Source organism: Anomaloglossus baeobatrachus, chromosome 10 (genome assembly GCF_048569485.1).
Source record: "Anomaloglossus baeobatrachus isolate aAnoBae1 chromosome 10, aAnoBae1.hap1, whole genome shotgun sequence".
Lineage (NCBI taxonomy): Eukaryota > Metazoa > Chordata > Amphibia > Anura > Aromobatidae > Anomaloglossus > Anomaloglossus baeobatrachus.
Genome location: NC_134362.1, coordinates 50,415,217 through 50,431,715, shown reverse-complemented (window position 1 = coordinate 50,431,715; position 16,499 = coordinate 50,415,217). Strand labels below are relative to the sequence as shown.

At 46.3% G+C, this 16,499-nt stretch overlaps 2 protein-coding genes across 7 annotated transcripts in view; one reads left to right on the top strand and one right to left on the bottom strand.

The window, feature by feature from the left end:
• The window catches only part of DNAJC4 (DnaJ heat shock protein family (Hsp40) member C4), a 352,301-nt gene that overhangs the window by 39,648 nt on the left and 296,154 nt on the right, over window positions 1-16,499 (bottom strand). For 2 of the 3 annotated variants that reach the window (XM_075325952.1, XM_075325954.1), the window contains exon 1: window positions 1,426-1,509. The exons of the other annotated variant lie outside the window; for it this stretch is intronic. The gene's annotated coding sequence lies outside the window, so the exon portion shown is untranslated. Of the gene's footprint in view, window positions 1-1,425; window positions 1,510-16,499 lie in introns of those variants that run through there. 3 annotated transcript variants of the gene reach the window in all.
• Window positions 1,484-16,499, top strand: part of NUDT22 (nudix hydrolase 22) — a 21,172-nt gene continuing 6,156 nt past the window's right edge. Inside the window, exons 1-3 of one of the 4 annotated variants that reach the window (XM_075325947.1) lie at window positions 1,484-1,562; window positions 15,182-15,771; window positions 16,384-16,491. In XM_075325947.1, the coding sequence (XP_075182062.1) occupies window positions 15,187-15,771; window positions 16,384-16,491 (693 nt within the window). In that variant the 5' untranslated portion in view covers window positions 1,484-1,562; window positions 15,182-15,186. Of the gene's footprint in view, window positions 1,618-14,763; window positions 14,852-15,181; window positions 15,772-16,383; window positions 16,492-16,499 lie in introns of those variants that run through there. The other 3 variants (XM_075325951.1, XM_075325949.1, XM_075325948.1) reach the window with 3 other exon arrangements.

Here is a 16,499-nt window from a genome sequence, read left to right as displayed (position 1 = left end):
TTTAGAGGCTTAAAAAAAAATTGAATTTTGTAAAAAAAATAAATAAATAAAAAATGATTTTGTCACCATTTTGTGGGAACCATAACTTTTTGGATTTTTTTTTGTCCAGCAAAGAAGTTGCGTGAGGTCGTGTGGTTGTTTATGAGGCGGGTTGAAGTTTTTCTCAAGCAAATTTTTTGGGGAAAAAAATAAGTGATGCAACTGAAAAACAGCAATTGTAGCATTTTTTTTTTAACTTTTATATTTTGGTATATCGGAGTGTTACTGATGCAACATTATTAGGGCGCTTTCACACTTGCGTTGAACGGCATCCGTCGCTATCCGCCGCCTTGAGGAATTACGGTAACCGTTGCAGGAAACCGTTTTATTCCTCATAGACTTCTATTAGCTACGGATAGGAATGGATGGCCTTGCGTTGAATCAGTCAGCCAACGCTGCGTTGCATCTGCCTGGCGGATGGAACGCTGCATGTAGCTTTTTTGCGCTTGGCGGAGTGTCAAAAAAACGCAACCTGCAGGATTCCGTCGGCGTCCATTGTTTTTATAATGGACGCCTATGGTGGTGGATTCCATTAGAATCCGTCATTTGACGCATTCCGTTAATACATCCGTCTTTGCACAACTGCGCATGCCCAGATGTGTAAAGTCAAGAAAAAAAAAACTATAACGGATTGCGTTATTTTGTACGATCCGCTGCATCCGTTGTGCCACTATATGCAACGCATCCGTTGCATCCGTTACACAACGCAATGCAACGGATGCCGTTCAACGCAAGTGCAACGCAAGATGTTTCTTTTTTAATCTAGAAGGGGGGGGGTAAATTTGTATTTTTATCACATTTATTTATTTGAATTTTTAGAAAACATTTTTCATTTTTTATACTTTTTAGGGAACTTGTTTGACTGGCAACCGCAGGTTCGCTTATGCTTTATGCTGCACATCCATAGCATTGCAGTATACGGTGTCAATGATTTGTCTTCTATGAAGCTGTGTATGGGCTTCATGGGAGGACCAAGATGGCATCCATGGGGGCTTTGGCAGATCACGTTAACCAATCAACACCTGCAATCACATCGTGGGGGTTAATGGGTGCACCAACCTCAGGCTCTGAACTGACTGGTGGTGAGACTGACAGGGTTAATAGGGAACTTGTTGGGCATTGGGTATGCGCAGCAGTCTGCCATATTGGAGTGGGTTCATGATGGAGCAACAGTCCATCTCCCCCATTACTGTGACTGGCTGCAGGGTAGGTAGGCCTCCTCTGTACACTGAGGGTATGAACAGAACATTCAGCATACATTACATATACAACCAGGCTGGCTCCCCCTATAAAGAGGTGCTACATCACTGACCCCCCACTAAAGATCACACAGGCGCGGAGTAAACCATCTGCGTATGGGGGGTGTTACAAGCCAATCACACTTACCGTCTTCACATATGTCACCTTCGACGGGCCGCGCATGCGCTTACCGGGGGTCGGTTCTGATTGGTTGTGGTGTTTCCTTGCGGCCGGTAAGGTTATCCAATGAGAGCAGAGGAGGCGGGACCGGAGCGGCGGAGCAGGTAACGGGAGAGTTACGTGTACGGTATATTGCGATATCACCCGGTACAGAGCGCGGTATGTGCGGCCGGAGGTGTCTGTAGGGAATGGGATCCGTGCAGAGAGGCTGTCTATACAGAGCACTGTGCAGTCTGTGAGTTACGTGTGCAGGTTACATTGGCGGCTGCAGGGCCAGGCGTTATAATAGGAGGCAGAGCTGAGCTTGTGCGATTACTAGGACCGATATCTGCGACATAGGAGCCTCGTGACGTCACCTGAGCTACGGGTATGACGTGGCAGTGGACTGGACTCAGATGGTAAAAGTGAACTTCCCCTTTAAGGATGATGTAAGACATCCATATATGACCCTCAGGCCTTCAATGTGCTCCTGGCTACCATGGCAACGCCATCAGACCCCATTTCCAGCAGCTTTACTGCTTCTGTTGCAATTGATTGTAGCATCTATGAGGTTAAACTTGTGTCATCTGGGTTATTGCAGCAATTAGACACTGATGCCGACTGTACAACACAGCTAGCGTCTGTTCTTTATACAGTGGGTTCCGCTCCTACATATGGTGGGCCGAAGAAACCCCCAAGACGCCTTAGGGCCCTAGCAGCCCAAGGGCCGGGAAGGAGGAGGCTGAGGGGCCCCAAGGGCCGGGAAGGAGGAGGCTGGGGGGCCCCAAGAGCTGGGAAGGATGAAGCTGAGGGGCCCCAAGGGCCGGGAAGGAGGAGGCTGGGGGGCCCCAAGAGCTGGGAAGGATGAAGCTGAGGGGCCCCAAGGGCCGGGAAGGAGGCGGCTGAGGGGCCCCCAAGGGCCGGGAATAAGCAGGCCGAGGGCCCCCAAGGGATGGGAATAAGCAGGCCAAGGTGCCCAAGCAGCCCAAGGGCCAGAAACGAGCAGGCTGAGGAGCCCGAGGGAACAGAGCAGGCTGAGAGGGTCGAGCAGACCGAGCAGCCCAAGGGCCGGGAATAAGCAGGCCGAGGGCCCCCAAGGGCCGGGAATAAGCAGGCCGAGGGCCCCCAAGGGCCGGGAATAAGCAGGCCGAGGGCCCCCAAGGGCCGGGAATAAGCAGGCCGAGGGCCCCCAAGGGCCGGGAATAAGCAGGCCGAGGGCCCAAGCAGCCCAAGGGCCAGAAACGAGCAGGCTGAGGAGCCCGAGGGAACAGAGCAGGCTGAGAGGGTCAAGCAGACCGAGCAGCCCAAGGGCTGGGGACGAGCAGCCAGAGCTCTGGGGCTGGGCAGTCCAATTGCCGGGAAGCAGTAGTCCGAGGGCCAAGAAGCCCGAGTGCAGGGACCGAGCAGCACAAGGGCTGGAATGGAGCAGCCAGAGCTACCGGGACGAGCGTCCCGAGCTTCAAGGGCAGAAGCCTGAGCCATCATAATGGACTATAATCTATGGAGAAATTCTAAATTATATTGGCGCTCTGCCCAGGATAGACCTGCGGTTTATGAAATGTGTGCCATATGTAGGGGTCATATCTGACCATAACTATTTAGTTCATATCTCCCTTGATGAATTTTGGAAATGCGTTGGGAGGGAGTACGTTCTGTATGGATTGGTGAAATGGTCTTTGAGGATCCTGAGTCACTGGGAGGAGGACCAGGTTATCTGTTTTTGACTAAGCCACATCATCCAGCAGTGGTACTCTGATCAAAGTAAGAGGGGATAATACGGCGGATTGGGTAAGACCGTTCCCTCTACACATATCTGATTCTTTGGGCAGCAGGTCGGTCCTATATGATAATTAAGGGCCATCTTATTGCGAGGTGACCGGCTGATCTTGCACCCATTGGTCAATTAATGCCGGTGACAACCCGCCTTAGGTTATTTTGCAGGCTTTTTGTCTGTCTGTTCTTATTCTAGGGTCTATTTGTGACCTTTTTTAAATGCTTTGATATTAAAAAGTATATTTTAGGCATTTATTTTTCCATATTCACATTGCTATTTACTTATCTCTACCTAGTGAATACCGTCCAGTAGCTAAACAAATTATATGACTCAACTCATTTAGGCTTTGTAAAGTCCTCAGCCATTGCTGCTCCTAGATCAGCTGACGTCTTCCTTTTTCCGTTCTGTGGGATCAGAATTGCTGCGGAGGATGTAAAATACTGAATAGATCCACAGGTCCCCAATATTGAGTAAAAAAAAAAATAATTGCATATGACTTTCTGGTCTCTGGTGTTGGTATATATCAGTGTTACTTTTCTGTACTGTATAGAAAAGCGACGTCAGTTGAACGCTCCTATACAAAGTCATCCTGCAAAAAATAAATATGTTGCACGGTATACATTTTCTTACCTTGCTAAAGGAAATGGAGTTTAGTAACCTCAACACGCAGAGGAAAAAATGATTACAGTGATATTTTTTAAATAGTTTGTTTCGTATAGACAAAGAGAACATGAGTGAACAGAATAATTTCAATAATAAGATTACAAGTGAAATCTAATATATAAAGATGAATGTGCATGTATGTGTGTGTATGTCCTGGATTGGCATCTACGCCGTCGCAGCTACAGCCACAAAAATTTTCACACTCACACGTCTGGACCCTGAGAGCGTCATAGGCTATGTTTTGAGGGGAAATTTTAACCCTGTGCTTTACAGTTATTCGCCAAAAAACCTGCCTCCATTAAAGCGAATGGAGCTGGGAGCCACAGTGCAGCCAGAACTTCAGAAGAATGCGCAGCCACGCCCTTATATGGAATATTGGCGTGTCACAATGCAGCCAGGGAAAGAGACAGACACAGACAGGGAAAGAAACATACATAGACAGGGTAAGAGACAGACACAAAGAGACAGACACAGGGAAAGAGACAGACACAGGGTAAGAGACAGGGTAAGAGACAGGGTAAGAGACAGGGTAAGAGACAGACAAAGAGACAGACAAAGAGACAGACAAAGAGACAGACAAAGAGACAGACAAAGAGACAGACAAAGAGACAGACAAAGAGACAGACAAAGAGACAGACAAAGAGACAGACAAAGAGACAGACAAAGAGACAGACAAAGAGACAGACAAAGAGACAGACAAAGGGAAAGAGAGGGAAAGATACAGATAGGCAAAGTGACAGAGATAGACAGACAGGGAAAGAGACAGATACAGTCAGAGACAGACAGGGAAAGAGACAGACAAAGAGAGAGAGAGAGATATATACAGAGGGGGAGACAGACAGAGAATGGGAGAGAAACAGAGAGACAGTTACTATCCCGGGCGTTAATATATTCTATTTATACATTCTATCCCGGGAATGTTAATACATTCTATTTTGTTAACAACAGTTATTAACCCGGGTGAAGCCGGGTAGTACAGATAGTACCTGTATAAAGGCAAACTGCAGGCAATTTCACGGGGCCTGAGAACCTGGAGCAATAAGGCTACATTGCCACAGTTTTGGTGGGTTTTTGATGCCTCATTTTTTCCCCAGTATCTTGCAGTTCAAGCAGAGTGGATGGGATTTGTAGAAATCTTCGTCCCATTGTGCTTCTTCTTTACTCCGTGACTGTAAACGGACCTATGGTATGTGTTTCAAATTCATATCAGTTTCTCTTGCGGGTACGCTGAGTTTTCTGTGCAGATTTTCCACAGACTTGCATTAGATGTAGAAAATCCATAGGGAAAAAAAACGCACATGCGTTTCTTGTGCATTTCTGCAGTCAAAAGTTGGATTCTGGCTGGGAGTCTGCATATCGTATACTCGTGACCGCCGTTCCCAGCTCTAAAGGCTGCTTTACACCAGAAGATCTATCGTGCGATAGATCGTCGGGGTCACGGTTTTTGTGACGCACATCCGGCATCGCTTGCGATGCCAGCCTGTGTGACACCTCCTAGCGACGCAGTATCGCTCACAAATCGTGAGTCGTGTACTGCTCGTTAGGTTCCATAATATCGTTTAATTTAATTGTTCATCGTTCCCGGGGTATCACACGCCGCTCCGTGTGACACCCCGGGAACGATGAACATCGATTACCTGCGACCCGCGGCTCTCGCCGGCTATGTGGAAGAAAGGAGGTGGGCGGGATGTTTACATCCCGCTCATCTACACCCCTCCGCTTCTATTGGCCGGCGGCCGTGTGACGTCGCTGTGACGCCGCACGTCCCTCCCACTCCAGGAAGTGGACGTTCGCCGCCCACAGCGAGGTAAGTACGTGTGACGGGAGGTTACCGACTTTGTGCGCCATGGGCAGCGATTTGCCCGTGACGCAAAAAGGACGGGGGCGGGTACGATCGATTGTGAAATTGCACAATCTGTCGTATCGTGTAAAGCAGCCTTAACACTGGAGAATCCTCACAGTGCATGAAATGTGAAGATTCAAAGGTCTGTAGTCACATAGAGTCATGGCTGAAAGTGTTGGAACCATTGAAATTCTTCTAGAAAATGAAGTATTTCTCCCACAAAATTATTGCAGTTGGGCCTCGTTTCCACTTTCATTTTGCACGGATGAGTGCAATCTGATAAAACAGGACTGCACTCACATCAGTGCAAGACTATGGGGCAGCATCCATATGAAATTGAGTTCTCATGTCATAGCTGCCATAGCGGCCTGAGAAATTAATTGCAGCGTGCTGAGTTTGGCAGCGATTCTCAGCTCACACACCACCATACAAGTCTATGGGAGCGTGTAAAACATTGCACTGCACTCGCATGTCATCCGACTGCAGTGTGATGTACGCAGAGCCAGACCTGGGAGGAGATGGGGGGAAAAAGTTCTTCCTCCCTCTTCTCCGCAGCTGTGATAAGATAGCATCACAGTCGCATGACCCTCGGCTGACGCTCACAGCAGAGGGTCATTAGCATATTGCTTCTATGCTCTCACATCGGACGCTATGCGCAAATCAAACCGGACCCTTACATGTGTATTGTTATACACATGTTTATTTGCTTTGTGTGTATTGTAACAACACCAAAAATGAGGCTATGTGGAGGCTCATAATGTTTATAGGGCATAAGTGGAGTCTCATACTGTATATAGAAGGCTATATGGAGGCTCATGCTGTATACAGGAGGTTATGTGGAGGCTCATAATGTATATAGGAGGCTATGTGAAGTCTCATACTGTACATAGAAGGCTATATGGAGGCTCATGCTGTATACAGGAGGTTATGTGGAGGCTCAATGTATATAGGAGACTATATGGGGCTTATACTGTATATAGTGGCTATGTGGGGCTCATACTGTATATAGGGGCATTGTGGAGGCTCCTATGTATATAGGAGGCTATATGAGGCTCATCTGTATATAGAAGCCTATGTGGGGCTCATGTATATAGAAGAGCTATGTGGGGGTTAATCTGCATATAGAAAGCAATGCGGGGCTCAATGTACATAGAGGGGCTATGTGGGGGCTCACACTGGGGGCTGTTTGAGGGCTTATGCTGTATATAAGGGGAGATCCGCATACTTACATTACTTAATATTGCGCAGAATTATTATTTTATATTAATTGTAATGAATGTTAATATTGAGCAGAATTAATGTCAGCCTCCGCACCAGTCACGATCTTTCATGTGGCCCCCTTGGGAAAATGAATTGCACACCCCTTGAAGAATAGATGTTAGTTTTTCATTTATCCTTATTATTTTGTAGAGTTTTATGATTACAAATACCAGAGGCTGAGTGTCTCTTTCTGTATAACATGTCTAATGTGACCGTACATGCTCTGACAAGTCTGCTATAAAGGTGTTCTTTTCATGCTTGAGAGTAGAGACCGGCACAGATAGCGTCCTTAAGCTATACATACTGATCCTGGCTGAGTTCACATGTCCTCCGTTAGAACAGATCCAGCAGAAAACAGGTAGCAAAAAAAATTTACAGACAAAACATTTTTTTTTTTTTGTCCGTTTTTAAATAATTGATTTCAACAGGATTCATTTATTTGTAACATTGAAGTCTATGGAAAACGGATCCGTTAATTGGTCATCCAGTTTTTTTCCATTTGTAAATGATCCATTTTTTACTTACTGGATCAGTTTCAAATGAAAGATAAACAGGAATCCGGAAATTAATCTATTTTCCATAGACTTCAATGTCAGATCAGCTGGAATCCGTTATTTAAATACGGACAAAAAAGTTGTCTACAAAACATTTGTACCAATGGATTGCTGCTTGGTCCATTCTAATGAATGATAACTAGACAAGTGAACATGGTCTTAGGCTATGTGTCCACGTTGCTTTTTACCTGCTTTTTACCTGCTTTTTTGCTGCTTTTTCAACTGCAGCGTTTAATGCCAAAATGGATGTGTTCTGCTTTTCAAGCAAAGTCTATGGGAATTTGGGTTTCTTGTACGTACTATGCTGTTCAAACTGCAGCCTTTTTGTGGCAGAAATTTGGGCAAAAACTTTGCTTTGCAGTTCAAAACGCAAATGGCAAAAACAATTGACATGTTGCTTCTTTGAAAAGCAGAGTTTTTGCCCAAATTTCTGCCACAAAAAGGCACCTTTTTGAACTGCATAGTGTAAACAAGAAATCCAAATTCCCATAGACTATACTTGAAAAGTAGAACACATCCATTTTGGCATTAAACGCTGCAGTTGAAAAAGCAGCAAAAAAGCAGGTAAAAAGCAACATGGACACATAGCCTAAACGCTGCGGTTGAAAAAGCAGGTAAAAAGCAGGTAAAAAGCAACGTGGACACACAGCCTTATATTCAGGACTGCAGCAATTGATGTTCCCAACGTCACTGCTCATCAGTATCCCAGGTCTTGAGGAGCGCCACATGAGCCTGGAGTGACTAAAGGGGGCTTTACACGCTACGACATCGCTAATGCGAACTCGTTGGGGTCACGGATTTGGTGACGCACATCCGGCCGCATTAGCGATGCCGTTGCGTGTGACACCGATGAGCGATTTTGCATCGTTGCAAAAACGTGCAAAATCGCTCATCGGTGACATGGGGGTCCATTCTCAAAAATCGTTACTGCAGCAGTAACGAAGTTGCTCCTCGTTCCTGCGGCAGCACACATCGCTCCATGTGACACCGCAGGAACGAGGAACCTCTCCTTACCTGCGTCCCGGCCGCTATGCGGAAGGAAGGAGGTGGGCGGGATGTTACGTCCCGCTCAGCTCCGCCCCTCCGCTGCTATTGGGCGGCCGCTCAGTGACGTCGCTGTGACGCCGCACGGACCGCCCCCTTAGAAAGGAGGCGGTTCGCCGGTCACTGCGACGTCGCCGGGCAGGTATGTATGTGTGACGGGTCTGGGCGATGTTGTGCGGCACGGGCAGCGATTTGCCCGTGTCGCACAACAGATGGGGGCGGGTACCCACACTAGCGATATCGGGACCAATATCGCAGTGTGTAAAGCCCGCTTAATGCTCAAAGTCTATGGAGCCTTGTTCTGAGGCTCCATAGACTTTGATCAATGTGATCCAGGAACATTGTAAAAACCCATTGGACTACATTGGAAATGGGAACGAGGGATAGTGTTTTTGCTTTTTTGTTGTTTTTTTTTCTTGTTTGTTAGTTCACAAATGTAAATAAAAAAAACAATGTCGAAATCCCTGGATAATCTCAGACCAGCATGGGTTTATTCATTTATTTTTTTTTATATTTTCTATAAAATGATGAACCAGGGAAAGTGGTAATAAAATAAACAATTTTTTCCCCTTTTTTTTTTTTTTTTTTAAACTTACTGGCTTAGTAATAAGGCGGTCTGATAGACACGTCTCCATTACTAACACCAGGGCTTGATGGCAGCTGACATTTAACAGCTGACATCAACCCCAGGTACCATTACCCAAATTGCCACTGCACCAGGGCAGTCGGGAAGAGCCGAAGCAAAGCACTAGAATTGGTGCATCTAAAGCTGCATGCCCACACACCGCGTTTTTGACGCAGCGTGTTTTCACTGGGTCCAAAATGCTGCGTTGTACAGTACAAGCATAGTGTATGGGATTTTTAGAACTCCTAGGGCCACTGTGCTTGTTTTTCCCGCAGTGTAAACTGACATGCGGTGCGGCTTTCTGCAAAATGCAGTATGTCAATTTATTGCTGCGGAGATGCGAGTGTTCTCCGCAAGGAGAACAGAGAGAGACCGCAACAGCCCGATCGTGGGCACGGGCAGTTGCCTGTGTTAAGCACTTGCGGCCCCGCAGGAGAGCAGGACATGCTGCAGCATGTCCTGATCGTGTGCACATACCCCAATGTGCTGTACTAATTCTGGGGCGGCTGTGGGCTGGGAAGCGACCAATAACCATGGACCTTCCCAGACTGATAATATCAGCCTGCAGCTGTCTGTTTTACCTTTGCTGGTTATCAACAATAGGGGGGGACCCCACAGTTTTATTTTTTCCATTTATTTAATCATAAAAAGCTGTCCAATTAAGCTCCACAGAGTACAATTTTATTATATATCAGGGGTTGTGCAATTATGTCTGTCTGTTATCTATCTCTACGGCATTCATTGATGCCCAATATCGGTAGAAAATGCGGTAAAACGCAAGTTTTTGCCGCTGCAGTTTTCCTGCCAAGAGATGCAGAAATCTCTGCATACAAATACTCAACGTGTGCACATAGCCTTACACGTCTGCACAACTTCATCCTGGACTTGTCTGGTGTGTTCCTTGGTTTTCCTGATGCTGTTTGATCCTTAATGCTGGGCTTGGAACAGCTGCAAAATCACTGGTGGCGACGCCTCGGGAAAAAGACGGACATTTATTCAAGAAGTGGTTTCGCCTGGCAAAACTCAGTTTAAAAAAAAAATGTCGTGTGTACATAGCCACTGAGCAAAGACTCTCCAACTCTCAAAACTCTTCAAGAACTACTCCGAAAAGTCAGCAAAAAAACTGTGTGCACATAGCTTTAGATGACATAACTGATGGGTAGTAACCATTTTGATATGTTTCCCATAGACTTCGACAGAAATTTTCTATTTTTTTTTTTTTTATTTTTTTTTTTTTTTTTTTTTTTTAAATCTAGTCGTGAAAATGCCAGACAAAGTTGTACAGACTTTGTTTTTGGTTTTTTTTTTTTTTGTTTGTTTTTTTTATCCAGTTAAAAGGCGGATAGCAGAGTAAAAAGGTGGCAAACACTTCCCACTCAGATGAATTGGTCCTGTACTGGAACATTGTTTGTTTTTATGATCCCAAAACAGATAAAAAAAAAACAAAAACGAAAATAACTACTGGACATGTGAACAGCACCCTAGGCTGTGTATGGAGTCTCGATAGCACACACCATCACATTTATTGAACAAAAAAATAGCATGGCCTAATACTGTCACTTTGGGAGCCATCACGAAGGATCAGACTCGTAAGGGCCCGTTACACGCTACGATATATCGTCGGGGTCACATCGGTAGTGAGCACATCCGGCCTCGTTTGACATATCGTAGTGTGTGACGCCTCCGAGCAACTGTGAACGAGCAAAAATACTCACCTTATCGTTGCTCGTTGACACGTCGCTCATTTTCAAAAAAAATCGATCGTCCTTCTGCGCGCCGGTTGTTCATTGTTCCTGAGGCAGCGCACGTCGCTCTGTGTGACACCCCGGGAACGACGAACACAGCTTACCTGCGGCCGCCGGCAATGAGGAAGGAAGGAGGTGGGCGGGATGTTATGTCCCACTCATCTCCGCCCCTCCGCTTCTATTGGCCGGCCACTGTCTGTCGCTGTGACGCCAAACGTCCCTCCGCCTTCAGGAAGAGGATGTTTGCCGCCCACAGCGACGTCGTTCGGGAGGTAAGTGCGTGTGACGGGGGTTAACGACTTTGTGCGCCTTGGGCATTTAATTGCCCGCGACGCACAAACGACGGGGGCGGGTACGATCGCTCGTGCGATCGCCCGATAGATCGTCCCATGTGACGCCGGCCTTAGGCTTTGTGCGCACTAGAACTGTGAAGTTTCTCAAGAAAATTTCTTGAGAAACTTCTGGGAGTGGAAGATTTCCGGACCTCAGGAAAAAATCCACACCAAATCCGCGGTAAATCCGCATGCGGATTTGCCGCAGATTAGCCGCAAATTGCCCGCAATTTTCCCGCAGGTTGTTCCCTGCGGAAAAGAATTGACATGCTCATTTTCTCAAGAAATTTTCTCAAGAAATTCTGCTCAAGGAAATTTCTTGAGAAAAATCCGCAGCGTGCGCACAGCTATTTTTTTTTCACATAGGATTTGCTGGGAAATGTCTGCACAAAGATTGCAGACATTTCTCAAGAAATTTCCCCGGCAAATCCGCGGGTAAATCCGCGGGTAAAACGCACTAGGCTACATCCCCACGATCAGTGTTTGTAGCGTTTTGGACACAGCATGCTTCAGCTGCATCCAAAACACTGCGTTGTACAGCACAAGCACAGTCGATGGGATTTCTAGAAATCTCGTGAACACTGTTTGTTTGTTTTTCCGAAGCAAACACTGACCTGCGGTGCGTTTTTCCAGACTGCAGCATGTCAGTTTTTTGCTGCAGAATCACATGCATCTTCCATAGGGAGAACACAAGCGAGAAACTGCAGCTCACTGAACCCTGATTGTGGGTACGAACAGCTGCAGTCCCCTACGGAGGAGACCCCCGGCCCCGCAGGTCAGGACCTGCCACATCCAGGAAGCAGGGAGTCCTGATCGTGGGCACATGCCCTTAGTTTTGCGCTTATACCAGAGCATTACAATGGATTGGAATAGCATGAATGAATGGGACATGAATGAGTGGGAATCTCCGCGCAGTATTCAGGGGGCTTTAGCGGCATATTCGGCCATATCTTTCTGCAATCAGCAGCTCTAGACATGAAATGTCAGTCCCCTCTCGTACATGTTCAGACTTTTTCTATTGAATTTTGGATGATAACTAATGAGTGACAGCTGCAAGTTTCCAACCTGCGCACAGGCGCTGCAGGCAACCAGCTGCAGACACTGGAAAGGCTCCCTGCAGGACTGGCGACCTGAGCTCTGCTGTGCTGGGAAACGCAGGTAAGGGGACGCCGGGCGGAATATCCTAGGTTAGGGTCCTGTGACTACGTCTGACCCATCCCGGTGGTATACTGAGGGCTTCCATAGACCTGTTACACTGTGTGGGATTGTTGAGCACTTCCAATTTCCTCCTAACAAGTCCTCGTTTCTATGCACTAATTAGTGTGAACTCCAGGATCTGAGCAGAGGATTACCGCTGCTGCATTTGTTCAGCTGCTGGCCTGGTATTAGGTGTCTTATGTAACACAATGTACATAATGTGGGAACCAGTCTGCGCCGCTGCGGCTACATTACAGTGTCTGGAATGTGAACCTGGTGACCAGGCGCTGACATCACTGCCCATCATGGCTGCACCCATCTGACGCCTCCTCTACGCAGGATACACACTGTATATATACATAGATATATGTAGTGAAGGGGTGTGTAGCGGGAGTAGGAGATCTTCTGCCCTCCAGTCTCCCTGCATACACTATGATGTCGTTATGTCGCTAGGAGCGTGATAACAGCATATTGGGCATGACTGTTTTTGGATGATTGGCACCATCTCGGTAATGTAACAATACACGCATCAGGATTAAGCTGCATTTTTACATTTAAAGGGAATCTGTCACCAAGTTTATGCTTATCCATCTGAGAGCAGCATAATGTAGAGACAGAGACCCTGATTCCAGCGATGTGTCACTTACTGAGCTGTTGTCATTTTGATAAAATCATTGTTTTCTCTGCTGCAGATATATGAATGTGGAGCTCTATATTGATGCCCACACCACTGACAGCTTTCTGTCCATATACAGGTACACAGAAAGCTGTCAATCAGTAGTGGGGGCAGGGTTAATCAGAGCTAATGAATATGCTGGCAGCACGCCAAGTAGTCCTGTAATGATAATCTACTGCTGATTAACAAATAATTCTATCAAAATTATACTGTGACATATCACTGGAATCAGGGTCTCTGCCCCTACATTATGCTGCAAAAACCTGGTGACAGATTCTCTTTAAGGCCCTGTACACATTAGATGACTGTCGGCTGTACAATGCTTCAGATGACTGGCCGATAGATATTTGCGCTGACCGTCCCTTACACAGGAGCGTTTGATTGTTCAGGTGATCTTATGTCCCCTATGAGAAAACTGCCTGCTAACTTGTCAGTCGGAAGATTATCTCCGGAGAACAAAGCGATCGGCAGTCCGAAATATATATATATATATATATATATATGTATATAATATATTATATATATATATATATATATATATATAATATATAATATTTTATTTTATATTAGTTCCCCAACAATCAATTGACCAGCAAATTAGACAATTGACCAAACACGTCAATGGTGACTCAGTGGTTAGCACTGCACGGTGGCTCTGTGGTTAGCACTGCAGTCTTGCAGCGCTGGGGTTCTGGGTTCAAATCCCACCAAGGACGACCTCTGCAAGGCGTTTTTATGTACTCCCCGTGTTTGTGTGGGTTTCCTCCGGGGTCTCCCGTTTCCTCCCCCACTCCAAAGACATACTGATCGGGAATGTAGATTGTGAGCCCCAATGGGGACAGTGATAATGTATGTAAAGCGCTGCAGAATTAATGGCGCTATATAAGTGACTAAATGCTGTTAATATTATATCGGTGTCTTCACGTGAGGGTCTTTAGGGTATGTCCACACTCCGCTAAAAAAAAAAATAATAATTGGTGGATAAAGCGCTAATAAAACACTAGATAGAATGGATCTTTCTGTTCATATGTTCAGGCTCCATTCTTATGTGCTGCGGAATATGTTGGCACTATAAAAATATCATTATTTATTATTTTAACCTCTTCAGGTTTACAAAGACACCAAGAAGCTAAAAATAATAGTGATCCGACCGTTCTTCAGGTGTTTTCTATACTGAAGATGCTCTGTACTGTACAATACAAATCAATGGGAAGGTTAAAAAGCATTTTCTCATTTATTTTTATTTATTTATTTATTTATTTTTATAAAAACTAGACTTTTCTTCATTGTTTATTGGATTTAAAAAAAAAATAAAAAAATCTGGAAAATGTGAAAAGAAGAAAAGAAAACCAAAAAAATGCTCCCTGGTGTTGCCACATCCACATTAACCCCCTAAACTGTGCTCTCCACATTGTCCCCCAAGCATTGTCAGTGCAGTTTTATGGAGATCAGCATTGGCCCCTCATAGTGAAGTCTGTGAGGACATGTCTGCAGCTCGGTGGGAGGTTGTACGGTGTGTGCCGTGCACGGTGTCACTAGGTGGGGCAGAAACCGCTGCACTGGATGGGTCACATTCCGGGGTGTCCGTGACGCGAGAGAGGAGGAGGGTGAGGCTTATAATCACTGCGGCTCCTTGTACTGAGCACTATGAATTAGAGGCGGCAGGCCTGACTACAGGAGGTCTCCTTACTACACTGACTGGTAATATGTGCTATATGTCTACTGTCCGTAATACATTAGTGTAGTGCTTTATGTTTATTATAGCCATTGGGGGCACCTAAGGAATGAGCACCTACAACCTCTACCCTTCTGCGATGGAGCTGGAGTATTGCATCAGATGCCCTCAATGGTTTGATGCCAGGTAACTTGGTGGTTACCCCATGTAAGGAGTTTGCATGGGACCTCGATTTGGTATTTATTCTTCTTTGGGACATGGAGAAACATGAAAGTTGAGGCTAGCCGACTTATTTTGTGCCGTTCTCTGTTTTTCTAATTATTCGATAATGACCCAACCTCATGTTCTTCCTGCAGGACACATGGATCCCGAGATCTCCATCTTATACTGTAGTCCGACCCCTAAGGGGATCCCTCAACGAAAAGTTCACGCTCAGCTCTCCCCTCTGTACCAGCGCCGTCGTCTTCCTCCTCCATTAGAAGAACGAATTGTCGTGGACTTTGAAGAACGTCAACGGAAGCAACCCTGGGTATTCAATGGAGCCAAATTCAGGCTTCATTCTGTCCTTCCGGAAGGAGAGGCTGGAGGAGGAGAGGCAGCCAAGCAGAAAAAGGAGAAGGTGAATCTAGAAAGTCTCGAGAGTGACGGCGGAAGAAAGGGAGGAGGAAGTGAAGCTGCCTTGGATGAACCGGGAGGGCTTACCCTACACCTGGCGCTGACATGTTACAGAGACTTCCTGGGTACCAACTGGTCCGGAGAGGCAAGTGCCCTGCAAGAGAAGGGAGGACAAGAGTTTGGAGACACGCAGGCGTACTTGGCACAGCCACTCGGCGTAGGAGCCGCTCTTCAGTGCAAAGACGGGCGCTTTGTGATGCTGAGAAGAAGCCATAGAGTTGGAGAGGCACCGGGCCAGCTCGATGTACCAGGAGGACATCCTGAACCCAAGGTAAAGCAAATGTGGAAATCAATAGAGAAAATGTGACCTGCTATCTCCTTTCTCAACCTCCTCCCCATAGTAGAAGTGTAAATCATAACAGTGCTGCATCAGGGCGCAGGCGGAGCGCCAATATCACATTAAGGCAGGTGATTCCGGGGCAACCAGCTAATGTATAGGTGATGTCCTGACTTTTTCTTGATGGAAGGATCAGGCTGCTGGAAATAAACATGCCCAATCCCTTAGTTATCACATGAGATGAGCTATTGCCGGCAGTGGTTGGCATCCCTCGTACCATAAACACTCCACCAAGTAAACAGGTGTATGAGGGATTGGGAGGAATGGCTGTCGGCCAAATGAGGGCTAGTAAATGTGTATGTCCAGCTTAAGAACGGTAACTCCTATAGGCGGCGATTTTGGTTGCCTCAGGGGGTTATTGTTCTGCCCATTCTAAGCTGAGCTCCTATTTGGGTTGAAGACTTGTTCAGACTGGTAGAACTGGTTGATGTGAAAGGTCATGTATGAGTTGGCATTTTGAGGACATTGGTAGTAACCAAGTAACATGGGCTATAAGTATATTTATGAGATGAGGTTATAACACACACATTTTGTCTCCCATTTTAGGCTGTGGCTCCCAATATCCCAGAGGAAGAGCTGAGCCTGGAGGTTTTACAACCAGAACTAGTCATTCGAGAGCTGTTCTCGTCCATTCTTGCCGAGATACGGGATGAGGTGAGGGT